At 49.7% G+C, this 26,252-nt stretch overlaps 8 protein-coding genes across 8 annotated transcripts; 4 read left to right on the top strand and 4 right to left on the bottom strand.

The window, feature by feature from the left end:
* Positions 1-322: 322 nt before the first annotated feature.
* On the bottom strand, positions 323-2,809 carry EPUS_01948 (uncharacterized protein; the record flags this gene model as incomplete). The annotated part of the gene is made up of 1 exon (XM_007801780.1): positions 323-2,809. One exon carries the CDS (start codon positions 2,807-2,809, stop codon positions 323-325), a length of 2,487 nt encoding a protein of 828 aa, XP_007799971.1.
* A 279-nt stretch (positions 2,810-3,088) lies between these two features.
* On the top strand, positions 3,089-4,288 carry EPUS_01947 (uncharacterized protein; the record flags this gene model as incomplete). Its single annotated transcript, XM_007801779.1, has 1 exon — positions 3,089-4,288. The coding sequence occupies one exon, from the start codon at positions 3,089-3,091 to the stop codon at positions 4,286-4,288; it is 1,200 nt and encodes a 399-aa protein (XP_007799970.1).
* A 77-nt stretch (positions 4,289-4,365) lies between these two features.
* On the bottom strand, positions 4,366-5,635 carry EPUS_01946 (uncharacterized protein; the record flags this gene model as incomplete). The annotated part of the gene is made up of 2 exons (XM_007801778.1): positions 4,366-5,353; positions 5,406-5,635. 2 exons carry the CDS (start codon positions 5,633-5,635, stop codon positions 4,366-4,368), a joined length of 1,218 nt encoding a protein of 405 aa, XP_007799969.1.
* Positions 5,636-6,180: 545 nt separating this feature from the next.
* EPUS_01945 (uncharacterized protein) lies at positions 6,181-8,208 on the bottom strand (the record flags this gene model as incomplete). The annotated part of the gene is made up of 5 exons (XM_007801777.1): positions 6,181-6,226; positions 6,280-7,290; positions 7,340-7,505; positions 7,556-8,152; positions 8,205-8,208. 5 exons carry the CDS (start codon positions 8,206-8,208, stop codon positions 6,181-6,183), a joined length of 1,824 nt encoding a protein of 607 aa, XP_007799968.1.
* A 2,191-nt stretch (positions 8,209-10,399) lies between these two features.
* Positions 10,400-11,276, bottom strand: EPUS_01944 (U2 small nuclear ribonucleoprotein A; the record flags this gene model as incomplete). Its single annotated transcript, XM_007801776.1, has 3 exons — positions 10,400-10,765; positions 10,833-11,122; positions 11,198-11,276. The coding sequence occupies 3 exons, from the start codon at positions 11,274-11,276 to the stop codon at positions 10,400-10,402; spliced, it is 735 nt and encodes a 244-aa protein (XP_007799967.1).
* Positions 11,277-11,669: 393 nt separating this feature from the next.
* On the top strand, positions 11,670-14,066 carry EPUS_01943 (uncharacterized protein; the record flags this gene model as incomplete). Its single annotated transcript, XM_007801775.1, has 1 exon — positions 11,670-14,066. The coding sequence occupies one exon, from the start codon at positions 11,670-11,672 to the stop codon at positions 14,064-14,066; it is 2,397 nt and encodes a 798-aa protein (XP_007799966.1).
* A 1,404-nt stretch (positions 14,067-15,470) lies between these two features.
* On the top strand, positions 15,471-16,986 carry EPUS_01942 (uncharacterized protein; the record flags this gene model as incomplete). Its single annotated transcript, XM_007801774.1, has 3 exons — positions 15,471-16,082; positions 16,253-16,516; positions 16,672-16,986. 3 exons carry the CDS (start codon positions 15,471-15,473, stop codon positions 16,984-16,986), a joined length of 1,191 nt encoding a protein of 396 aa, XP_007799965.1.
* A 715-nt stretch (positions 16,987-17,701) lies between these two features.
* On the top strand, positions 17,702-22,926 carry EPUS_01941 (uncharacterized protein; the record flags this gene model as incomplete). The annotated part of the gene is made up of 2 exons (XM_007801773.1): positions 17,702-21,389; positions 21,434-22,926. The coding sequence occupies 2 exons, from the start codon at positions 17,702-17,704 to the stop codon at positions 22,924-22,926; spliced, it is 5,181 nt and encodes a 1,726-aa protein (XP_007799964.1).
* Between the last annotated feature and the right edge of the window lie 3,326 nt (positions 22,927-26,252).

The following is a 26,252-nucleotide window of genomic DNA, read 5'->3' as shown; positions in this document are numbered from 1 at the left end:
TGGGTAAAACCGTGATGGGACGCTGCTCTCACCTCAACCAGGAAGACAGGGCCGCGTAATGGCCATGCGGAGAGATCAGGCGGGAAAGGGTTCTAGATATCAGGGGGAATAGAGAATGAGAGAGAGCGAGAGAAGGAAACGGTGATGCTTTCGCGGTATAATACCAGATGAGAGGGCTCCTCAGTCGAAGAGAGCATCCATGATAAGAGGAAGTGAAGACATAGCTCTGTATCTCTCACACCTTGACCATCAAGTACTTATATGGTTATCCTAACAACAATTCCTATTGACGGAATGGGTTTCTCAATTCCACCACTGAGCGTCAAGCAATGTTAAACTCCCCGGCTCCACCCACCGCACCCAATCTGCCCATCTCCCTCATCTTCCTCCTCATCTTCTGCGCCGCCTCATCCACCTCCCCCACTTTCCCCTCCCCTCCACCACCACCACCACCATCCCTGATACCCCTCCCGCCGCCCTGCATCTCGTTACCACCTCGTCTCATCTTCTTCCCCCTCATCCCCTGAACATTCAGACTCCCAGGCGCCTCTCTCAATCCAAACGCCTTAGCCAAATGACCCAGATGCAGCTCCTTGATGTCGAAATACTTCCTCTCGGCCTGAACATGCGTAGCGTAGGCCCTGACGTGGCTCTGGAACGCCTTGCGCGCCTTGTCCGTGTTATGCGGCGAAGCGAGAACCCAGCGCTCGACGTCGAGCTGGTGGGCTGTTGCTTGGGCTTCCCAGTTCGCCAAGTCTTTCGTAAGGTCGGAATCGAGGACAGAAGGACTTGGGGCGGTCTTGGAGGGTTTGTTGGAACTGGTGCCGATGATGCCGCCTGTAGGGGAGAAGCCGCGTTTCAAGATCTCATTGCAGGGCGTGTGCGTCACATTGGCGTTTAGATTTACGCCGTCGAGAGAGGTAGAAGGATGATATGCGCTTCGGAGGATGGAGACGTACCCTTCCTCGCTGCCGGGCAGGAGGAATATAACGGCGCGGCCGTCGCGGCCGAGACGCGCGGTTCGACCAATGCGGTGGAGGTGGTCGTCTGAGCTGAAGGGAGGGTCGTATTCGATGACTAGGTCTAGGTTGGGCAGGTCGAGGCCCCGGGAGGCGACGTCGGTGGCGAGAAGGAGGGACGGTGTTGTGGAGGCGGTGAAGGTACGGAGGATGGTGGTGCGGGCTTGTTGGGGGAGGGAGCCGTGGAGTTTGAAGATGGTTAGAGGTTGGGTGGGTTTCGTGGTTGAGGTTGAGGGAGATAGGTGGGGAGAAACGGCGTAAGGGATCTCGGAGTTGGGAAGTGTTGAGGGTAGAGAAGGACCCTGGGTGGATGTGTCATCCTGCTCTTGGGCAAGCGGGCGGGTGAAGACATCGTAGTGGAAGTCGACAGAGTCGGCGCAGGAGAGGAATACAATTGCCTTCATGACGGAACCTTTCCGGGCAAAGGTGCGTTTGAGAAGAGCCGTCAGGGTGACCAGACGGAGTTTGGCGGCGACGACGGTGTATGATTGTTTCAGTTGAGCTGGTGCGTAGAACGTTGATTGCGGCCTCGTGGCAGACTCGGGGCTTTTGTCGTCTGAGTCTACATCTGGCTTGATCAGTGCAGCATCTTTGAGACTGATTTCTCCCAGACGCTGGACATTCATCTTCATTGTTGCTGAGCAGAGCACAGTTGTACGTTTCCGTGGTAGCCCAACAATGTTGCTGTCTCTCCGCCCCTCATCCAGTTTCTTGACAATCTTCTGAATCTCCTCCTCGAACCCTAGATCGACCAACCTGTCTCCCTCGTCCAGCACCAACCATCGTACATTGCTGACGTCAAGCACCTTTGTATTTTCCAGGTGATCAGCCAATCGACCGGGCGTAGCAAGAAGAATGTTTAATCCTTTGCGTAGTCGGGCCTTCTCGGATTTCTTCTTTTCACCTCCAATGACGGCTCCTGCAACAAGCCAATGTGCGCATCCTAACAGCCGTTCGAGCACAACCGAGATCTGCTTGCACAATTCCCTGGTCGGCGCAAGGATGATAGCAAAGAGTCCAGAATCACGGTGTACTGCGCCATTCCCGTTGACCTGTTTCTCAACTCCAGTCTTCGAAGCCGAAAGAGACATCATCCTCTGGACCAAGGGAAGCAGATATGCAAGGGTCTTGCCAGAACCCGTTTCGGACTGTATGAATGCGTCCGAGTCTTCCTGCAGCAACTGTATTACCGAGCTTTTCTGTATGGCGGTAGGCTTCTTCAGCTGCATTTTGGTGATGAGGTGATTGGCCAGGACATTAGAGAGCCCCAAGGAGGTGAATGTGTCGGCACCATCAACTAATGGCGCATTCGAGGGTTGTGTCGGAATGTCATTTATAGGCTCCAAGGGCTGCTCAGGTGCAGTGGCCGACTTGGGATTGTAGGAGAACAACGACGAAATCACCTCGCGAGACTGGGATGGTTTGCGCGACACCGAGCGGTCTTGGACAGCACTGGTGTGTCTGTTGACAGTAGTTTCGCTTGAGACGGGGGTGAAGTCTCCATTTTCTCGTCGTCGCTTTACTGGTCGGCTTTGGGAATATTCGGATTCCTTCTGTGGCGGTAAAGGGTTATTCTGCCGTTCATTGTCTTCTCCCTTGCGGGCAGCTGGCGTACTCTGCTCAGAAGTCTTGCGCTTCTGTCGGTATCGTGCCACTCGCTGAACGAGCAAGCGCTCCTTCCATGACCCTCCTCTGAATTTGGGCTGATATTGATAGATTGGGGCAGCCTCAGTGGTGGAGAAGTTCAGAAGCATTCCATCGTCCGCCATGGCTCGTGGCTCGTGGCTCATGGCTCATGGCTCTGGAATTTTTAAGAATTGAATGTTTTTTTCTGGAGAGGTGCGGGACATGTCCGCTGCGGAGCTACAAGCACTCCGATTGGCTCGTTGACTCCCACAGAGGGATGAACACCACGCTGCATAACCCATCACACTCCGGCACTCCTGACACGGATCTCGACCTTTTCACTGAGTCACGATGGTAGCTCACTCACCGTTAGTAGAGCTCCACGTAGAACCAGCAGTTTCTGTACACAGTCCACCACTTCGTTGGTCCTGCAGACGAATGCAATGGTAATGATGTTTAGCTTAGTCTCTCCGCTACAAACGCTGAGGTCGCGCCTCGGAGCTCATGCTCGTACGTGTCAATTGTACCCTTTCCAGCGTGCATCAATTTCCACATCGACAAGTTATCGGCCCGACAAGCACAGAGCTGCGACCCCCTCAAACAGCCCAGACACCTCACCCTACCCATTTCGAATCTTCCGTGATGACATCTCTTCGCTACGCAAGTACCGAGGCGAGATTACTCACAACGGCCGCGCTGTTGGCCTCGTGCCTACAATGGGTGCTCTTCATGAAGGTCACCTCGCCCTGATCCGTGCGGCAGCTGCAGAAAACAGCGATGTCTTTGTGTCTATTTTCGTCAACCCAACACAGTTTGGTCCAACAGAAGACCTAGCTACATATCCGCGGACGTGGGATGATGACATGGAAAAGCTGATTGCCCTCAACAATAAATTGACTTTCCCTAATGGGCTGGGTAGGATAAGTGCGGTCTTTGCACCTGGAGTCAGGACAATATATCCCACGCTTCCTCCCTCTTCTGACATTGATGGTGCCGGCTCCTTCGTGACCATCACACCGCTAGCGAACAGATTGGAAGGTGCTGCAAGGCCGACTTTCTTCAGGGGTGTGGCAACGGTTTGTACGAAGCTATTCAACATTATTCAGCCAGAGCGCGTATACTTCGGACAGAAGGATGTGCAGCAGTCGGTATTGATTAATCGGATGGTTCGTGATTTCCACATACCCACTGAAGTTCGTGTTGTAGCAACGACGAGAGAGGAAGATGGTCTAGCGATGAGTAGCCGGAATGTGTATCTTGGCGAGAGGAGAAGACAGGTTGCGCCCATTTTGCATGGAGCGTTAAGAGCAGCCGAGAAAGAGTACGACGAGGGACGATTGTCGCGAACCGAAATGTTCGGTGCTGCGATACATTTTCTGGAGACCGAGCGGCTCAAGTTGACCGACAGGGGATTGGATGCAGTCGAATTCGAGCTCGATTACATCTCGGTGGCTGACGTGGAAGAAATGAACGAGATCAAGGACGAAGTTGACCCAAGGAGGGGCGCTATCATCAGTGGAGCTTTGAAGATGCTTCCAATAAAAGATCCCCAGACGGAAGAGGAAAGGGCACAGAAACCAGTGCGTCTGATAGATAACATCATTCTGACGCCTGTGATAAATGTAGACAACTTTCAGCACTGATGAATCTGCATCCGTGGCATTTCGGAATTGGGTGCCAGGCATCCTATCTCAAGGAGTTTTGCGTACTCGTTAAGCAATCAATATATGTTCCAGAGAGATATCTTCCCGTCTTTGCCTCCAGCGGCGAGCCAATGCGTCATCTGTGCTTTGATACTCCTCTGTTGCCTGATGACTTCGAGCGCGGAATTGGTTGGGTTTCTCGATGCCATAAGAGCTTGGTCATGGCCTGCTTCGGAGGGCATTTCATGTAACCCAAGGGAAAGGGTGTCGGCATATGCAACGGAATAGCAACCATCTTGGTGCCATTTCAGTACTGCCAATTCCTTCAGCGTCTTTGTAGTATATATACGTATCCTTGCATCCCAACCTGCCGTGGCAAAAATCTTGCCATCGTTTCGAACTTTCAGGTCCTGCTGGCCGGCATGTTTGGTATTGTTGGTCTTGGCCGGTTTGATATTCTTATCGCTATCAAAGTTAGAAGTCGGAATAGCAAGTTTGCCAATCACAGCGTCTGCAGAAGACGTAAAATAGAAGTCTTTGGATGGTAGTGTGTCCAAGGACAGTACCGGCTGGCTGTGCGGTCGGCTGACCAGAATCATCTCCCACTTCCAGTTTTCTTCTGGTGATGCCATCGGTTTGCGTTGGTGTACCATAGTCCGCCCATCCTCATAGCCCGAGATCACCGTGAGCAGCCCGGTCTCGGGCTGATGAAAAAGATCAAGTGCCATTACCATGCCGGTCTTGACCTGAGGATCGGCCGGGAGAACCGAGACGCGGCGCTCGGATGGTAAGTGGAAGAAATCAATACCTCCAGAATCGAGAGCGTTCGGGGCCGCGATGATCGCCTGACATTCAGCATCCTCTGCACTTCCAGCGTTGGAAGCAATGCACATGGCGAAAGCACAAAAATTCAACGCGCTCACTTCCATTGAATGCAGCAGCCATGGCTGCTCTCTTTCCGTTCCGTGAAGTCCCTCCTCAGCAGGTAATCGTGCGTCGAGCGTCTCCCCCTCGAGGCTCGCCTCCGTCACTTGCCACGCGCGTAGCTTGTGATCACGACCATGTCTACCACGGATATCAGTAGAGTCGCTGGAAGAAGGTTGTCTTCTCGGCTCACGTAATCACGCGATTCTCCCACACCTTGATGCCTAGAATGCTCCCTTTGTGGCCTTGCCAGCAAGCTGCTGGTCGCTTAGATGCCAGGCGCCAGACCACAATCCAGCCCTCGGAGTCGCCGGAGACCAGATAGGCATTTCGCTTGTAGAACTGAAGTGCATGTACGGGTGCTGTATGCCCTCGGAGAATGAATGCTGGTGTTGCCGGTGGCAGGTTTCCTGCTGATGACATTGCTATGCCGATTATCAGGGAAGCTAAGGTGACAGCAACTTACACAGGTGATCATAGGAGCAGTCTACGTCCTCGTTTCAGCAGCCAAAGAAGATCTGAAGTATCACCAAAGATTTTGATGACAAACATGATTGCCAAGCGTGTGTAAAGCAGTTCCCAGTTCGTTGTTGTAAGTCACAATTTCATTATAAGGAGTAAGCCTTAGAGAAACTGTTGAATTTTCGTTCAGAGAGTTTAAATGAGGGTGTGCTGGTGATAGTATATGCACATACTGCATGTTCTCCAGCATGAAGATATAAGAAAGAGATAAGATAAAGTCTATTAGAAATGACACCAATGGTGATATTCTTAAGCAACACACATATAGTTGCGACGGATCATCATCCGAGCCATACCTATACCGATGTCCCTGATACGCTTGCACTGGAAAGTAGCTAGCCACCCATGATCACCCAAGACTGCTCTCTAAAGAATGCTCCTGATTTAATGATGTACTATGAAGACACAAGCGAGGAAGTTTCACGGCTGAATACGGTGATTATTCGTCATTGCCCATTGGGGCAAGCACCGTCTCCCTTGGTAGGATAGTACCTGGAGGGCTAGTTAGCTGATAGTGATCTGAGGTTGGATAGGGCGTGCCTTACCAAGCGGATAGTGCAATGATGAGATAGAGCGTCATTAGCAGGACACCCTCGAGCCAATGACTTTTTCCATCCTGAATCAAATAGTTCACGAGCAGGATTGAGATGAAGAGTACCACCACTTGATACCCGTCGAACCATAGGGTCATATCATCATGGCCGGTGATCCAGCCAAGAATGACGATCAATGGGAGTACAAGCAAAGCAATTTGCATGCTCGATCCAACAGCAACACCAATGCTCAGATCCATCTTGTCCTTGACGGCCACCGTAACGGCGGTAGCGTGCTCAGCGGCATTGCCCACAATAGGTAGAAGGATGAGTCCAACGAATGTCTTGGAGACACCGCTCCCACAGACCGTGATAGCATCAATAGAGCTGACCATAAACTCGGCGCAGAAGGCGACCAGGACAGTCGAGACGGCAAGGGTGGCAATTGCAACCCAGATGTGGAGTTGTGGGACTTCGTCCTTCTCCGCCTTGACCTTTGCGTTCTCCACTTGTAATGCGCTCCGTCGTGCTTGGTCACTTGAGCTTCGTCGCTTGAGTTTCTGCCTGATCTTGCGTGCACCTCGACCAATATCTCGCTTTTCTGCTTTTTCGCTTTCCTTGGTATACATCTCCACATGCGACTTCAGCTGGAAGAAAAGGTAGCAGGCATAGACAATCAAGAGGATGATAGAAGTGCCACGAGAGATTGGGGCAATGCCTTCGCTGCCGGCGGATACGTCATTTTCTGCCTCGGGATCTTGGGCAGTCTGATTGTCACCAGCGAAAGAGTGGAAAGCCGTCGGTAGAACTAGACTTCCAATTGCCAGAGCTAGCAGGCTTGATGCGGTTTGTGCTACAACAACATTGAAGCTCTGTTCAAATCGGTTGAGACCACCAAAGAAAAAGGCCATGCCCAGGACCAGAAGCAGATTCGAGAGCATACTTCCGATCAAAGACGTCTGAACGATTAATATCTCATCCTTGAGTAGCGCAATGATCGAGACAATGAGCTCCACGGCATTTCTGGGCAAATCAGCATAAAGGAGACCAAGATTAGGGAAAGCATGCTTACCCAAATGACGCGTTGAGAAGGCCTCCCACAACCTCGCCCGTCCTTAGGGCAATCTCTTCTGTTGCATAACTCAACAGCGCAGCCAGTGGAATGATTGCGATGAAGTTTATAACGAAGATTGCAACAGGAGTGATGTGTACGTAATTGACAATGATACCCACCGGGACTAGGTTCATCAGTAGCTTGACCAGAGGATCGGCAGGTTTCTCAGCTTACCGGCAATTAAAAGCACATTTATCCAGGAATTGAACAACGTTGCTCTAATCTGATTGCCAAATGTGTAATGTGGTTTCTCCAAGTCGTCCCCTTCGGGCTTATCGCTACCTACCACTTTCTTCTCCCGGCGGAACATGCCTTTCAAGCCCTTCCGTTGCCGAGGCTTCTCACTCGTAGGTGTATCCTCAATCGCGATGGTGTCACCGCTCGTCGAGTCTTTTGTCTCTTCTAATGGAAGTGGGCTATCCTCCAGTGGCGCCTCTTGCTTCGGGCTAACTGTTCGAATAATCTCAAACTGTGTACTATCACTTCCTGGAACATGCTCTGTGCGCGATCGACCTGAGATTGGCGCAGTACCATATCTTTGTGGTGTGTCGGCTGCAGCGCCCATTTCAGCTCGCCGGTTGGAGACATCTGCATGTCGATGCTCCTGATCAGTTGTACTTCGTGTCAAGCCGCCGTCGCCGTTCTCGGCATTTCGTAGGGCATTCTTCTTTCCCAGGAGATCTGTCCTAACCTTTCGAAAAGGATTGAAGTTGGCAGGCTCATCTGGTTCATCATACCACGCTGCATGCTTTGCTTCACCGCGTAACTTATCTAGATATATGGTAAGCGTCTGACATAGATAGTTCCTTCTGGAAGGACTGACGCATGTTGAAAGGACCTCCCTATCAGATTGGGTTGCGGTAAAAAGTTCTGAGTAAGGCGTCTCAGGCAGACAATGCAGTCGATCAGAGTTGGCTCGCCAACAATTAGACGAACCAGGCTTAGCACGAACCTGATAAACCGTGCAGGTATGCTTGGGGTCTGGACTTGTGCACAGCAAAGGGGCCAGAAGACATCCAGGAAAGAGGTAGGAGGTGGGTTATCAATAGTCCTCTTGCACATTGACAAAATAGGATACGGTGCTTCTGATGACGTTTGTAGGCGCTATGGCGGTTGGAGAATGATTGGAGTCTAACCCAAATTTTATTGTTGAGAAGTCTGGGGAAGCACTGCAGTGCGCTTCTGCATTATCTTACCAGTCGTCTCTCGGGCGACCACCTCCTGGAAGGAGTCCGGAAGCCCAAAACTATGGCTGCAATTCCATTGCGCAGCGCATTCCCAGTCCCTTGATCAAGGGCTCCCTCGTCAGTCAGGCGAACGTCATTACTGCTCTAGACAGTGCATACGTGGGAAGCACTCCTATCGCTTCAGGACAAGTCATCATCATTGACAAAGACAGACCACGCCTATAATAAAGTCTCTTGACCACCTTTTACTAGGCTCTAGAGAAAATGCTTAACACAAGACAAGGAAGCTTATTCCCAGTCAAGCATGCTTGGAATCGACCCACTTGCCGCCTTGGAAAATCTTGTGGAGTTTTAGTCTCTTGGCTGGGCAGGCACGGTTGCCTACTGTACTAGTAGTATGTAGGTCCTTAGGGCGAGATTCGGCCAAAGAGGACAGCTACGCATTAATATGGATGCACAAGAAAAATTCTTAACAGCCGAGACAAATGCCACAGTATGTGATCCACAACAATTTGCCAGAGCTAACGAATGCTATGCGCACGAATATCTCTGAGCCAGTTATTGCGGGCATCTTTATGAGGTCTAAGTACAGAAACAGGTCTGTTCATGGCAACAGGCTTTAGTGAGGCTGGAGAACAACCTCAAGGCTGTGGATCTCTGAAGGCGGTCACCTGGGTAAAGCAAAACCATGAGCATGACTTGACGCCAGACATTAGTAACACAAGGCAATCCATCCACATTTCTTTTACGGCCCACTCAAAAATTCCAAAAACCTTCGACGTTGTGTTCTATTGATTGTGTGTGTGCAGCAACGAATTTGTTGTCTCGTCTATCAGCATATGGCAAATCTGATTACTAAATCTTTGTCATTAGTTAGATCGGACGAATCTTGTCCGGCAGTGGTGACAAACCACTATCATCTTATCCAAGAACAATCAGGGATTTTCTTGGGGGGACACTCGTTGATTTCTCTAATACCGTATCTCATTGACGCGGGTCTTTTCTTTCGTTGTCTGACCTATATTTCCAGCATATTTATGGTTTCACTGCTCGCAAGATCTATCCCAAGATTCGCCAAGATTCCTTTGACGTTGTCGGCATTTGTCAAACATATTCCTCGAGCAAATTTCTTCTCCCCAATGCAGAACCAAAATACTATGGCTTCTGCAGAAACAGCTCCGCAGGCTCAGAACGCGACGCAGTCTCCTGCTACGGTGCCCAAGCTTTCCCCATCAGATTTGACAGCATACAACAGATTAGCCGAACTCATGGACTTATATGTGAGCATACGTCTATCTCTCAAATGAGCTCGGGTTATTGACGACAGTAATCCTAGCATAACCATTTTCGCCAGACTTGGAACACTATCTACGCTGCATGTACCGCAAACCGACGCCCTGCCGGCATGTCCATTCGGCAATTCCTATCCACCGGCCTGCAATTCTGCCGCAATCTTGAGGCCCACCATTCCATTGAGGAAACATATGTCTTTCCAATGCTTTCCCGAAAGATGCCCCAGTTCCAGAAGCAACAGCATTTACTTGAGCAGCACAGAGAAATACACAAAGGGTTGGATCTATTTCAGCAATATTTGGGAATGTGTAGTAGTGGGCAGCGCGAGCTAAGGCTTGAGGAGTTGAAAGAGATAATGGATGGGTTTGGTAAGGTGTTGTGGGCACACTTGGATGACGAGTCAAGACCCTGGGTGCAGAGAACATGAGAAAGTACTGGACAGTACAGGAGATGAACGAAATGCTGGTGTGACGTTGATACTAACGTCTTTCTGGTTAACGTATGAACGTGGAGCTTTTTCCGGAGGACTTGGCGTATTTCACACAACCATTCTATCCCCATCCGCAGCTCCGGCCGGTATTCTCCCATCATTCAGCTCTTTCTCCAGCCTTGCGATTTCCTGTAAACTCTTCGCTTCCCTGATCATCTTCTCTACCCTCTTCTTTTCCGTCTCCGTCAGCTTCACCCTCATAACCTTCTCTGCCGGTGCTGCCCTTCCGTTCGCGGTTGCGGCACCTACGTCAAACGTCCTCGATTTGGTTCCCATGATTTTTGATGCCAATGCTGAAGGTTCTTTCTCCGTGCCAAACAACTCCTTTGCTCTTTGTCGCTCAACATCCTTGATTTTCTGAAAGTCGAGGAAGCGGATTGATCGTATGCGCCAGATAATCCAGTATCGATAGTGCTACTCTCCAATCATCAGCCAAGCGACCTTCCATGAGAAAGAGAGACCGTCTAACCTCCTTTCTAACCACTGGATTCTCCAACAGACTCAAGTGCGTCAATCTCACCAATTTCCTTAACGGGTCCAAATCCGCCAGCTCGGCAACATTGTTACTCGTCAACACCAAGGTGTGCAGATTAGGCAGACTATCGGCCAGATTCGGCTGGATTTGCCGTACCCGATTCCTCGCCAGTAATAAAGTACTCAGTCTAGGTGATAGAGGAAAGTTTGAAATGGAGGTGATATCGTTATCTGTGAAGTCTATGGCATCTTGTGGGCCGGCAACCCCGAGGTTCTCTATTGTCGCGATTTTGTGGCCTGTAGGTTTGAGAAACGAGTGTGGATGTCAATGTAGCTCAGCGTGTAGTATCTGTCCTTTTCAGCTAGACGCACCTCTGAGATCCAGTTCGCGCTCTTTGAGAGGGTTGAGGTAGGAGAGGGAATTGTTTATCAGATCGGGCGTGAGACGCATCGTTGTTTATGACGCGGTACGAGGGGATTTATGAGACTAGGTGGGATATAAGGTTATAATTGTTCTCAATTGGGCGAGCATCTCATTGTGGATCGGATCTGTTGCAGTCTCGAGGTATAACAGCGTAATAATCTAGCCATAAGAAAATGTCGTAGAAACGAATCGCAGCCCTCGGCCTTGGTTTTTCGGGAGTCCCCGGGATCGCGGCAAGCTCTCCTCTTTACCTCCGCATTTTTCGCATCCAGCAGCAGCATCTCAATTCTCTGCTATTTAACGCTGAGCGCTCAGTAGGGAGTTGTGCTATGGCGTTAGCAGGGAAGGAGGACGAGGACTATAACCACTTTCTGGCACACCCAAAAGACCTGGTTGCTGAGCGGAGCGTCCTCCAGCATCATGGACAACACTAGATCTGCTGTCACGATGGAGCTTCCTCTCTCTGGAGGGCCAGGTTCGGAAGCAGACCTTCCTCTTCAGCATGACTCGACAGAGCAGAATCTAGTGGAACATATGGCCCGCTTCGAGGTCAATCCATATGAGTGGTTTCGCGAAGTAGCCCTCTTCGTTTCCGGTTCTGGTTGGCGAGCATATGAAAAAGTCACCGGCCAGCCCGTGTTCTACTCTGGCTATACGGAGAAGATCAAGTCAGGGATCATGGCATCACCAATGCTACAACGAATGCTGGCAGAATTGACAGGGAAGAGGCTGGAGGTCGAAGAGCAAGAGCATCTGCTGGATCGAACGTCTCCCACGTTTGAGACGGACAAGGTGAAACGACAAGATGAGATTATCTCCAGTCTCAGGGAGGCTACAAATACGATGATTGATAACATGGTGTGCAAAATGGAGAGCAAATACTTCATCCGAAGTGCCTATTATATGGTCACACAGCTACTTACACGCGCATATCATCAAGGTATATATGTCGATCGGCAGGAAATTGACCGGTTGCGAAGCTACGCGGATATGGCTGCAAAGCAAAAACGATCAATCATTTTCCTACCTTGCCATAAATCACATCTGGATTATGTCTCGCTACAGTTGATATGCTATCGTCTTGGCTTTACACTCCCTGTTGTTGTTGCTGGCGATAACCTCAACTTCCCTCTTGTTGGTAGCTTTCTTCAGCACGCTGGAGCTATGTGGATCCGACGAAGCTTTGATAAGGATCCTCTTTATATTACTCTTGTCCAGACGTACATTGATACCCTGCTGCAGAATGGATACAACTTTGAATGTTTCATAGAAGGTACAAGGTCACGGACCGGCAAGCTTCTTGGTCCTCGATTTGGGATCTTGAGCTTCTTGCTGGACAGTGTTATTACTGGTCGCACTGAAGATGCTTATATTTGTCCTGTCAGCTCTCAGTACGATAAGGTCATTGAAGTGGACTCCTATGTCAGTGAACTGTTGGGTCAACCAAAGCAAAAAGAGAATCTCTCTGGGTTTCTATCCGCTTCGTCCGTGCTTACGCTCAAGCTCGGTCGTGTAGATGTGCGCTTCCACGAGCCATGGAGTTTAAAGGATTTCATCAAGTCACAAGAATTACGACCGTCTCATGCACCTAACCAGGGTAGCATTGAGCGGAGCAAAGAGGTTAGATCTCGAATGCTGAGGACCTTGGGCTATAAAGTGCTCTCTGATATAAATGCTATTTCTGTCGTCATGCCAACTGCTCTAGTCGGCACTATCCTCTTAACGTTGCGCGGCCGCGGAGTTGGACGCTCTGAGCTGATTCGCCGGGTTGATTGGCTGTGTGGAAGGATTCAGGCAAAAGGTGGCAAAGTAGCCCACTTTCATGGCGCACCAACGGGCTACGTTGTTGATCGTGCTCTTGAAGTACTTGGTCCGTCTCTGGTTGGCACTGTTGAAGGCCTTGCCGAGCAGACTTTCTACGCCGTCGATCGTTTCCAAATGTCCTTCTATCGCAATATGACAATCCATCTTTTTATATCAGAAGCTCTTATCGCAGCTGCTATGTATACGCGCGTCAAGCAAGGTGGAGGACCAGCAATCCAGCGAATGGTACAGGCCGAACTGACGGACCAGGTGACATTCCTCTCACAGCTCTTCAGAGGAGAGTTCATCTTCCCAGCTGGTGAAGGTCTCGCCGCTAACCTCGAGAGAGCCGTTGCTGGTCTTCAAGCAGACGAAGTCATCGAGGTTTTTACAAGCTATGAGGGCAAGACATATGCTGGCTTAACCGACATAGAGCGTCAACGCGGCCGAGAAAACTATGATTTTTATTGCTTTCTGATATGGCCATTCATCGAGGCTGCATGGCTCGGTGCGGTATCCCTCATGTGCCTTACCCCTCCTTCTGCCGCGGAAGTGGACATTTGGATCGACATGAAGAAAGCACAAGATAGCGCGCAACTTCTGGGTAAGACGTTGTATCATCAAGGCGATCTATCATATTTTGAAGCTGTCAACAAAGAATCACTCAAAAATGCTTACAGTCGCTTTGCGGAAGAAGGCATTATTGTGGTAGCAACTAATAAAGACTCTAAAGCTGGTCCAACCATGCGACTTTCGCCAGACTGGACACCGAGGCGTGATGGACAGACAGGTGCATTATTACTGCAGGGCAGATTGTGGGACTTCACAGAGAAGATTGCCAAGTGCAGGAGAGAGGGCAAGAACAGAAGGGATGGTGCTACCGTGTCTACCAGAGTCTTGTCCATGGCTAATAAGCTTGGACTTGCGCTTTTTGAAGATATGATCTCGTCTCGAACCGCACCGAACGAACCATTAGTCGCACCGAAGAAGGTTCAACGCCGCTCGAAGTTATGAGATCATCTCCAATTCATTCAGTTCTCTGTGTCCCAGCAAAGCCATTGAGGAGCAACAGCTGAGACAGAATCGAGAGAGAGCCACTGCTTTACTCTTTAACGAATAGCTTTCGTTAGGCTTTACGCAAGAAGAATGAGCCCACCACTGAAGATAGCGGGAAGTAGCCTTATGAATTTGCGAGGTACATCTCCCCTCCCCATTGCTTATCTTCATACAATCTGGGCCCTCCACGTTCAGAGCCAAGTCAAAGCAAAATAGAGCAAAAGTGTTAGGACCGGACATAATCAATCGGTCCTATCCAGTTTTCGTAGGCAGGTTCTTTCATCATAGACGACGTTGCCATCTCCGAAAAGACGTGAGGTAAGTGGCTTTTTCGAAGTGTTGAGTTGAGAGGGTGCCAGCCAATGGATCGACCGTAACACAGATATCTGTTGATCCGCACGCATGGACTGAAACATACTGACTTCTGGACGACCTGCAAAAGATGGGGCAACCGATGGGAGGGATATGTATATATGTCATTAAGGGCGGTAGGGCTTTCTTGGGAAAATAGCCTGCTCAGTACGGATCAGAGATCCTGTAATCGTGTGCTCGCTCCTCGGTATGTAGCGCGTATGTGCGTATGCGAGAGCGAGAGCGAGAGTGGGAGTGAGAGTTTATATAGCACGCACTACCATACAACGGGAATTTGTACATATCATAACCACCACACATACATTCAATGCCTGTCAAACACCGCCGGGTGGATTTCTTTCATTCCTAGGCGTGTTCAAACCTTGGGAACCCTAAACGAGACTATAAGTGGAATAGCTTGCCTCTAGTATCCTATGGCTGGCATAATTTAATCGTAAGAGGATCTCTCTTTTTCAACGTGCTTGGCGGACGTGGCTTGGCCAATGTTTTACCGCATATATCACGCAACCCCTTATGTCAGGCTGGTCTTGCACTTGCTCAGCATCTGTATGCGGCCATCGTGTGTCTGCACTAAGCAATTTCTGAGGTTCAGGCTTGTTAACATACATATCTTTGTATGTCATGTACTCCATACATGTCCTTGCTATGCATGTTGGGATTGGTAGATTGAGCTTCAATCCTTTCTTCTTTTTCTCTCTTTCCTTCCTCTTGCAAGGAAAAGATTAGAGACTGTTGGACCAAAAGGCTGCGGCTCTCGGAGAACCGATAAATACCCACCTCATGCCTGACAGTATCCTTGTCAAGAGTAGTGTTCCCACGATTTAATGTCTTCTTCTTGCCAATCGTCCTCCTTTGGCTTGGCCGCTGACTGAGTCAGGGTGCTCTCCATTCTTTCTTTCTGCTCTTAATTCCACCGCAACATCTCCTTGTTCTTGATTCTTCCCTTGTTCCTTTCCGAGTTCACCTTGTTTATTCATTTCTGAAGAGGCAATGGCAATGCAAACTCAAACAAACCCGCTCACAGCCTTGCATGCCCGATCTGCAGACGTCTCCGAGTCGGACTTGACCGCGGCGCCGGCCTTACCACCAGTATCACGCAAGAAGCAAGCTGCAGTGCTTTGCCCTGCCTTTGTGGCTATAGCCCTTACAATAGGCTACAACCAATGCTGGGGTGTGTTTCAAGAGTATTACCTTTCGTCTAGCCAAGATATTCTGGTGCCCTCTCCGGCCTCACGGGTCTCACCACCGACTGCGCTGCTCGCCTTCGTAGGCTCGCTGTGCTATGGGCTTACGTGGGCAGGCGGCAACCTCGTGAATCCTGTCATTCCACGTATTCAGCATGGAGATTGGCCCCAAACCACACCATCGACTCGGCTATGGCGCCGCAGGATTCTGCGCTTATTGGCACCACGGACAATCACTATTTCAGGCGTACTCATAGTGTCCGCTGGGTTCGCGCTGGCCTCCGTCAGCAGTTCTGTATGGCAGCTCCTGCTTGCACAGGGTTTTTTGGCTGGCTTTGAAATGTCACTCCTGTACTTCCCGCTGCTAGCTCCTGCGCCTGAGTATTTCACCAACCATCGGGCCACGGCCATGGGCTTCGTAAGTTTTTCATCCACGGTTCCTTTTTTTTTTCTCTTCAGACGGGGCGTCATAGCACTATCATGTCTTTCTGTCCCGAATGGAAGCTGTATTTCAGCTGTTTGGGCAATGCAGTCTTTCCCCTAAAATTCCTAGAGGCACTACTACTAATTCCGCGGTGCATCTCTTAGATCCTAGCCGCCGGCGGCACCGGCGGTCTCATACTCTCACCCATGATCCGGGCGCTGCTCAGCTCCGTCGGTGGTCGCTGGACCCTCAGGCTTTATGCCGGCCTCAACCTGATCGCCGGGTTACCAACCGCCTGGGCAGTGCCACGGAGTCAATTTGCAGCAAGATCGACAGCAGAAGACCCGGAGAGACGGAATACCCACGTCTCACGCGCTTTGGCCTCGAGAACGACGTTTCTCTTCTCTGCTGTGGCCGCGTTCCTCCAGGTTTGTGCTCAAGAAGCCTTTGCCTTGTTTTCCTGATGGAACACTGTTAGCTGTAAATCTGAAAACCGTGACCCTGGGGTTACTGCTTTAAATCCCAGTCTAAATTCGTTGCATCCATCCTCAAGCCTCTGTGGCTGACTCTCAACCCCCTCCAGGCGGCCGGCGCCCAACTCCCCCTCTCCTTCATTCCTTCCTACACCGTGATCCTCGGCCTCTCCGCCTCCAAGCGTAGCAACTCTCTCGCCGCCAGCAACGCCATCAACACCGTGTCGCGCGTCTTGACCGGCTACCCCGGCCCGCATCTAGCGTCTTCGCCTTCTGGCTCTCTAGCATCCTCACAACCACCTCGTCCACTCTTTCGCTCTGGCTGGCTTTCATCGTGCTCTACAGTTTTTCTGCCGGCGGGTACTACGCGCTGTTTCCGGCCCTCATCGCCGAGGTCTTCCGCATCCGGCAGTATGCTGCTGTGAACGCGTTTATACTTTTCGTAAGGGGTCTGGGCGCTATTTTTGGAAGTCCTGTTGGAGAGCAGCTGCTCGGGAATTTGGAGGAGGGAAGTAGAGCGTATGCTGGTATTGCGTATTGGGATGGGCCACTGTTGGTGGGCGCCACGGTGTGTTGTGTTGGAGTACGCTGGGCTCATGTAAAGGAGAAGGGATGGAAGTGGGTTGCTTGAGACCGATATAACCCAAACCACACTGAAGGTAGATGTTACAGATAAATAGGAGCAGCTATAGCCGGGTAGGGGCCAGCCACATCAAGCTCTCTTATACTACTCTCTCATAGCATTGGGAGCCAGAAATCACTGCTCCCTGCTGCGTGACGGTGCTCCTTCACTACTCCCTCTCAAGCGGCGCTATTCTATTTCTTGATTGAAAACGGCAAGCTACGTAGTACAATTCCAATTTAGGGTGAATATTAAGAAACTGATAGCCCTTTAACGTTTGACAGTTTTAAAGATCTCAAAAACAAGGCTATTCCGCAGCTTAGTCAGCAGGCGCCTTGACCTCTGTACCTGAACTCACGAGATTCATCGGTCCGGAGGTCTTCGGTCGGTGTGCGGGGTAATTAGTGACAGCGCATGCAGGCCCGCCTATTCGTCTAGTGGCTCTGCTTGCTCTCTACAACATTATCCCAACGGCGAGGCCAGGTAATGCTATTCAGCATCAGGCTCATGCCGCTTAAATGGAGAATATGATCAACACTACACTACTCATTCTGGCGCTGGTAGTGCCCGCCCTCGCCGCTGATGACTGGGACAGCTTCTACAACAACTTCGCTACGGATTTAACCCCTCTTTTGGCCTTGTTCGGAGAGCAAGTCACCAAGCAGTTTCTGAGTGAGTCAACTAGTGTGCTGGACAACATCATTTTCGCCGCAGCCCCGTTGGGCATTCTGACAGCTGTGGTGTCCGTCATCCGTGTCTGTGGAAACCCATCACTTAGAGCATTTGTTGGAAGAGCACAGGAAGGCCACGGAGCTGCTGAAGCCGAGCTCTGTTCATCCACCAGTCGTGACGTTTGTGAGCTTTGGAATCGTGGAGGAATTGCGCGCGTTTTTGGTCGGCCCAAGATTCTCGAATTCGTTCATGATCAAAACAGCAGCGACTTCTACCAGGGGCTTGATGGCCATGCACCTACAGCTGGTCTTCATAGACCTGCGAAGTTTTTCCCATATACCGGTGACCCGACGACGTCGTGTGCAGGAGCGAATCAAACAAGAACTGTCAAAAGACTTAACGGAGGACCTAAGAACCCTGAAAATTCCGAGATTCAGACCGATTCAGAGCAAAACAATGACCCTGAGAGACTAGAACGCAGCCGATTCGCGCCAAGCCCCAATCTATCGTTGAATATCGGTATCAAGAAGCCTTCACGCTTCTGGGTTCTGACAGCAGTACTTCTTGGATGCTTTTTACAAACAGCGGTTCTGGGATTCGCTATTTGGGCAACGTATTTTCGTCGGCTCCTTAAAGATGGGCAGCCTATACCCTATTGGGCATTCCCTCTGACTGCTGCTGGGACTAGTTCTCTAGTTGCGGGCATGTTTCTGTGTGCGTGGCTAATTGAAAGAAGCACCGAGGAAATCTTCTTCAAGAAAAGAGCTCGGATGTATTGGTTGCAACCTAGCAATCAGAGTGTGGGCGATCAGACTTTCGATGCCTTTGCTCATCGGGCGGATCTGGAGGAGTACGTGACCTCATGGAAGCTGGAGGGATCTTTCCAACCACAGCATGAGCCGCTCGTTTGGACTGCAGTTGCCGTCACCATGGCTGGTTTCATCCTGCAGTTTATCGGGCTGCGGGGCCTACACTCCTTGGTCGCATTATCTCAGCTCGGCGCAACCCTCGTGATGGCAGCTGTTCGAGCCGGCCTTCGAACCCAACGTCTCGGGGAAGACAAGAACGACCTAGGACGTATTCTTGACATTATCGAAGGGCATGAACTTGACTGGCAATCCTTTCAGATTGAATCGTACTCAGGAACGTGGCAGGTTATTCACCCTTTCTCAGCACTTCTGAGAAGCTGGAGTGGCTGCTTGGTGGAAAATGGGCTCCAAGAAAACGAGTCCATTTTCTGCATCACTTCGAGAGACGACACCAAAGACCGCAGCTTTCGTGACGATCCTGATGCAGCCGCCGCAACCGCTGCAGTGAAGTGGATCTCAATTCTACAGTGCGAGCAAAGTGGCACTCATAACCCCGGTTTGGAGAAGCCGAACCGCGCGGCAAGGATTATGTATTACAGAGCTAGGCTTGCCCGTTTGACTGACGTGGAGGCTCCGAGTCTTTCTCAGCGATGGCAGACTGATGTTCGACATCGCGCCAACAGCCTAGGCCAGGCTATTGAAGACGCGGTCAAAGTCATCTTTTCGGGCGATGTAGAATTGAAGAAAGAGTGGAGAGATGCGTCCGCCATATTCTGGAGAGTTGCTTGCAGACTCAGCTGTTCAGGTGACAGATCCAAGGAAGATCTACCTCTCTACCTCCTTATCCGACGCAAATATGGCATGTGGCAAATCGATAGATCTGAGTTAGAGGCCGTTCTTGGACTGTGGAGCTGGTCGTTAAGAGGATCCCCACTCGCCAATGCCGACAACTTCTCCAAAGCATATGCCTTGGCAGCAACTCCCGATCAGGTGGAACAAGCCAAGGTGGACCTTACAATGTGGGTTTCAAGGGAGCTTCCCCCTCTTGTTGTGGACAAAATGCCCCTGGATAGTCTGTCCCTTGTTACTGAAGATGATGTTGGCTCTGAAGAGCATGTTTGTAATACCACTCCTAAATATGATCGGACACGGAGTCTCCTTTCTATCCCTTTTGCAACTGCTCGATATAATTTGGATGGTTCGGCTGGCTCGGACAAAGGCAATGATGACATGAAAATTCTTTCTGTTCCGACGAAGAATAGTCTACTGGCCATGTGCGCTCAAGACATATTCACTTCCTTCATTGATAGCGCTGCAGCTATTATCTTAAATCTGTCGGACATAAAGCCAATGCTACAGAGCGATCTCGATACTCCTCAGGTACAAGACGGGCAACGTGATTTCCGATTTTCCAATCGTCACCTCGACCGTATTGCAACGGCATTTGCAGAGGCTGGTCTAGGTTCCAAAGAAGATGCCTTAATGAGCGTTATTCCATCCCTTCGGGCGAGGTCAATACTCCCTCTACCAGATAAAGTATATGATACGGTTCTGTCACTGGGCAAAGATCGCAGGCGGAGTGGAAGGTTCACTGAAGGGGAAGATCTTCTCCACTGGCTATATTACAACGTCACGGACACGGAATCTCCCAATCGAGAAACGGTAGCGAGGGAATTGGGAGAGCTGTATCGTCGAGCGATGCGAAATCCCCAAGATGAGATCCGAGATTTCGGTTACCGTGGCATTTTTTGGATGTTGCGTTCTCTTAAGGGATCTGATTGGATGATCAAACTGAAGGACCGCTACGGATGGGTTGCCATCCAGATCGCGTTGGGGAAAAAGGACGAGAAAACATGCAGAGAGCTTGAGGATGCAGAGGTAAACCGTTCACTAGTCAAAGAATTTGAGAAAATGGCCCTCTTTGATGTGGTCCGGTCCGATCAGATCTATCCTGTTGGACTACTAGTAACTGAGAAATGGAAGGATGACATCCGCAAGCCACTCGCTGGTCTCGAACAGTCGCTACTATCTTTTGCAGCACAAAGGGGTTGTATAGAATTAGTAGAAGATTTACTTGAGGAAGGCACAGACCTCGATTCGAAAGATGTTATGAACCGTACCCCAGTTTTCTATGCTTCAGAAGCAGGGCATTACGATATAGTTCAACATTTCTTGGAGGCGGGAACCATTCTTGTAACTCGCGACAGAAAAGGTCAGACACCGTTGTCGCGGGCGGCGGCGAACGGGCACGAAGCGGTGGTCAAGCTGCTGGTCGAGCGGGGCGTGGACTTAGAGTCTAAGAATGAGCACAAGTACGGCGGTCGGACGCCGCTATTGTGGGCGTCGGCGAACGGGCACGAGGCGGTAGTCAAACTGTTGATCGAGCGGGGCGCGGATGTAGACCTGAAGGACGACGAGGATCGGACGTCGTTATCTTGGGCGGCGGCGAACGGGCACGAGGCGGTGGTCAAGTTGCTAATTGAGCGAGACGCGGACGTAGAGTCTAAGGATAAGAATAATAGTCGGACGCCGTTATGGCGGGCGGCGAAAAACGGCCACGAGGCGGTAGTCAAGCTGTTGATCGAGCGGGGTGCGGATGTAGACCTGAAGGACAACAAGGGCCGGACGTCGTTATCTTGGGCGGCGGCGAACGGGCACGAGGCGGTGGTCAAGTTGCTAATTGAGCGAGACGCCTGGAGTCCAAGAACGATTGGGGGTCGCTATGGTGGGCGCGAAAGAACGGGTATGAGGCGGTGGTTGAGCTACTAGTTGAGCAGGGCGTGGACCTGGAGTCTAAGGACGAGCGGGGCGTGGACCTGGAGTCTGAGGACAAGTACCAGTATAATAGTCGGACGCCGCTATCGTGGGCGGCAGCGAACGGGCACGAGGCGGTGGTAAAGCTGCTGGTTAAGCAGGGCGCGGATGTAGAATCCAAGGACGAGTACGATAGTCGGACGCCGCTGTCGTGGGCGGCGGCGAACAGGCATGAGGCGGTGGTCAAGCTGCTAATTGAGCGGGGCGCGGATGTAGAGTCTAAAGACGAGTATAACGGTCAGACGCCGTTATCGTGGGCGGCGGAGAACGGACACGAGGCGGTGGTCAAGCTACTAGCTGAGCGGGATGCGGAGGTGGACTCGAAGGACAGCGGGGCCCGGACGCCGTTGTCGTGGGCGGCGGCGAATGGGCACGAGGCAGTAGTCAAGCTATTAGTCAAGCGGGGCGCGGATGTGGACTCGAAGCATAGCAAGGGCCGGACGCCGCTGTTGTGGGCAGCGGAGAACGGGCACGAGGCGATAGTCAAGCTACTAGTCGAGCGGGGCGCAGATGTGGACTCAAAGCATAGCGAGGGCCGGACGCCGTTATCGCGGGCCGCGGCGAACGGGCATGAGGCGGTTGTCAAGTTGCTAATTGAGTGGGGCGCAGACCTGGAGTCTAAGGATAAATATGATTACGACGATCGAACGCCGTTATTATGGGCAGCGGCGAACGGGCATGAGGCGATAGTTAAGTTGCTGATTGAGCGGGGCGCAGATGTGACGTTTAAGAATAATAAGAGGGATTGGGGGTCGTTATTATGGGTGGCGGTGTACGGGTATGAGACGGTAATCAAGTTGCTGATTAAGCGGGGTGCGGACGTAGACCCAAAGGACACCAAGGGCCAGACGCTGTTATCGCGGGTGGCGGAGCATGGGTACGAGGCGGTGGTCAAGCTGTTAGTCGAGCAGGGCGCAGACGTGGACTCAAAAGATAACAAGGGCCGGACACCGCTATCGTGGGCGGCGGAGAACGGACACGAGACAGTGGTCAAGCTACTAGTCGAGCGGGGCGCAGTTATGGACTCGAAGGACAATAAGGGCCGGATACCGCTATCGTGGGCGGCGGAGAACGGATACAAGACGGTTGTCAAGCTACTGGTCGAGCGGGGCGCAGATGTGGACTCAAAGGATAGTGAGGGCCGGACGCCGCTGTTGTGGGCGGCGGAGAACGGGCATGAGGCCGTAGTCAAGCTGCTAATTGAGCAGGGCGCGGACGTGGACCTGAAGGACAATGAGGGCCGGACGTTGTTATCGTGGGCAGCGGAGAACGGACATGAGACGGTGGTTAAGCTACTAGTTGAGCGGGGCGCAGACGTGGAGTCTAAGGATAAAGACGACAATCGGACGCCGCTATGGCGGGCGGCACAGAACAGGCACAAGGCGGTGGTTAAGTTACTAGTCGAGCGAGAGCGCAATCTGGAGTCTAAGGACAATAAGAGCGGTTAGAGATTGCTATCGTCAGTAGCAGTGAACAGGCACGAGAGAATGATTAGGCGTTTCAAGTCAGAAAATTAAAAAGAATTCTTTATTTCCTCTTTACTCGCTATTTACAAGCTTATTTCTTTTATATAATTAACTTATATTTCTTCTTAATTCTAGAATATTAAGTCATCATGATATAAACTTAACGTTCTAATTCTGTTTATCACTTCTAATAATCTTCGTCGTAAGAGCACTCACGCCTAGTATTAAATAATTACGCACGCTGGTGAAAATATTAGAAATTGAGAGTCAAGAAAGTCGGAATGTATTGGGACAGTACAATCTCAAAGTATAATTCGCACGGAGTACAATTCGGTCTCTGGCGATTCACCGCCTCGTAACGGCGTTTCAGACTATTCGTACTCCTGTGCGGCGGACTATTATCCTGATTCCATGTTCCTCATCAACGGTACATTCAACACGAATAACCTTAATCTGACGCTTATTAGCATTGCCGGTATCAATAACCTTGGATGCATAGCTGCAAGAACTGTGCCGCCGCTGGGCTGCCTTGTCGGATGCGCTCGTAAGAAATCATCCACGTCATCTGGATGCTCCTGTTCTCGTAGTCACGTAGGCGAGGCGTCTCCGCCACCAACCAGGACTATGACGTCTCGTACAGTTCGAGGTACTTTGCGTAACCCGTCTTGGTTGCACATATATATGTACCCGCTTGAACCAGGGCAAGTAGGAGGTAGCCTTAGTCGTTAGATAAGCTTGTTAATATCTACAGATTAATCGGTTAGCTTTTCCTGTCGTATTCTGATAGGATGCCTATTATACTATTTTTAGATAGATACAGGCCCGACTAGTTGCTAAGCAGCTTCAGTGCTTGATCAGGCCTAAGTCGGGTGATCTCAGTCGACTTTCTAATCTCTCCTAGAGAAGGAAGACGGGTTGTGATGAGGACGGAGCTATAGTCGGCTGGTGGCACGAACGAGATGACATTATACGCCTGAACATCTTCGTCGGATTGTACGTCTCGGTTGATATTGTCAAAGATCATTAGCTATCAACGGTTCGTTTCTAGGGCGAGCTATCTAAGGACCACATCTGCGTTCACCTCTAGATTTAGAACCTGCTGGGCCACACTAATTGCTGAATCCGAAACTCTACTAATATGTACATGCTGGCCAAACGCAGCTAGGCTCTGTAGGACTATATCTCTACTGTAGCTGTTTACTTATACTATTACAGTGTATATATGCTAATGCTTGCGGGCGTATATAATAGTTAGCTAAGTCTTTCTAATTCCTCTAAGGCTATAAAAGATATAGATCTTTCGCCTATTTTGTGCCCTCGTTGCTAAAAGATATTCTTCTATCTCTTTTATCTTAACCTCTTAATTAATAAAATAGCTAATAACAAAAAGGCCTATAAGCTGAAAAGAGACACAAAACTTATCACTTTCTAGGAAATATATTATTAGAGCTTATTTAGTTATACTGATTCTTTAAGATCTCTATAGCCTGTCCTTTATATATAGAGCTATATCTCTTCTCCTTTTAAAGGGGCTATATAGCCTAGGTGCGCTTACCTATATCTAATACAGTATTAATCGCTCGTTAGCTCTCTACTAATTAACTTCTAAGATTAATCTCTAAAAACTTTATAAACCTTTAATAAAAGAGCGCTAGAGCTAATAAATCTATAATTACTATATTAGCGAATCTATACTATTAGTTGCTCTGTAACGTCCTCTTTAAGTTTCCTTATTAGGAACCAGAACTTTATTTTGTCTATATATCTAACAAAGTTAATAGCTAGCTTAGTAATAACGATCTATAACTAGAGCTCTAAGCCCTTTTATTTGTTAAAGTATTCCCTGAGTTTGATTATCTTTCTAAGCTTCTTCTCTTTTAGTAGGGCTTATAATATAGATTGTTCCGCCCTGCTTAACTATTATATCTAAAGTTGCTAAGTCAGAGTCTCTTATTATTATTATTCCTGTATAAGATTATTCTCTAATTAGCTAATGCGCTAGAGGAGCTTATTACTCTGTTGCTGTTACCAGTTTTCTAGCTGTTTAGTCTGTTATCTAGCCTGTCTGTTGTGCTATTCGTTATCTATTAAAAAATCCATTCTTTTGTCGCTTCTCTTGAACTTCAAGGTTACGATTTTTAATAGAAGGCTGCTGTTAAGGAGCTACCTGAAATCAATGTCGCCTTCTGATACTCTGACTTCTAGAGTAACAGAACTAATATACCTTTTACTATCTGGAGATAGTTAATCTAATGAAGAAAGAAGTTTCGTCTAATGTTAGGGATTGCGAATGAAGGCAAAAGCTCTTAATTAGCTACCTATAGACAAGGAGACGAAACTTGAGAGTTCTATAATACAAGGGGGAAGTACGGGTTATTTGTACCCGTCTCCATGCCCCTATCTTTCCTCCTGAGCCGTGCCCCTATCCTTCCTCCTGAGCCGTGCCCCTAGCCCCTGAGGACATTCCCGGTGACATGCCCACTATCACGTGACGCCGCACCAAGACATCACGTGTTGACCTGAGGCTGTGGCCCAGGTCTCCATGGGTTCTACCCCATGACAGTAGCTAACTCTTTATCTATATCTAGCAAATTATCAGTATCGCAATCTAATTAATCGTTGCTAAGATTCTTATTATTAAAGTTATTAACAAAATAATCGTCATCAAATTCAAAGGGATCCGTAAGAATTTCAGTAACAGGTGATTCAGGTCTAGCAAGGATTGTGGCATACTGTTTCCTCCAAAAGAAGGAATAGTTGACTTCATGTGTTGGACCATATGTCAGATGGATTGCATCTACTAACAATTTGTTAGCAGATGTGAACTCTGATGGCCGATTTTGCACCAGATGTGACACAGTTTCGGGGTCTATCCTGCTGCGCAATGATTGTTGGTGTTTGATTCCTGAGTCCTGACAGGTTACGCGTTTCTACAAAGTTTTTGATCTAACCTGAAAAGGTGAGAACTAGGCCCCTTTGAGAAGCCCTATTACCTAATTAGGCTGTTGTAAGAATAAGGTTTTGCTAAATCTTACAACAGTTGTAAGATTAGGGAATGGCTGTTGTAAGAATAGTGGATCCCAAATTGTCAGACGCCAGTAAGCATTTCTACATGCCACCTCTGCATTTTGCCTGCTTTTAATTGGTCATTTTCGCCGTAATTTCGGAACCAATTTCCCTGCGATTTATACATAAGTATTTCTGTGCACTATACGCCTCTTCAAGAGAGAACAGGGCCATTTCTTCTGCTTATCTACTGTGCGTTGCATAAGAGTTACGAATTCCTTGGCGGGACCCTCGAATTGCTG

The sequence above is a fragment of the Endocarpon pusillum genome, assembly GCF_000464535.1.
Source record: "Endocarpon pusillum Z07020 unplaced genomic scaffold scaffold1372, whole genome shotgun sequence".
Taxonomy (NCBI): Eukaryota; Fungi; Ascomycota; class Eurotiomycetes; order Verrucariales; family Verrucariaceae; genus Endocarpon; species Endocarpon pusillum.
Note: the sequence above shows the minus strand (reverse complement) of the source record. Positions and strands in the feature narration are given on the sequence as shown.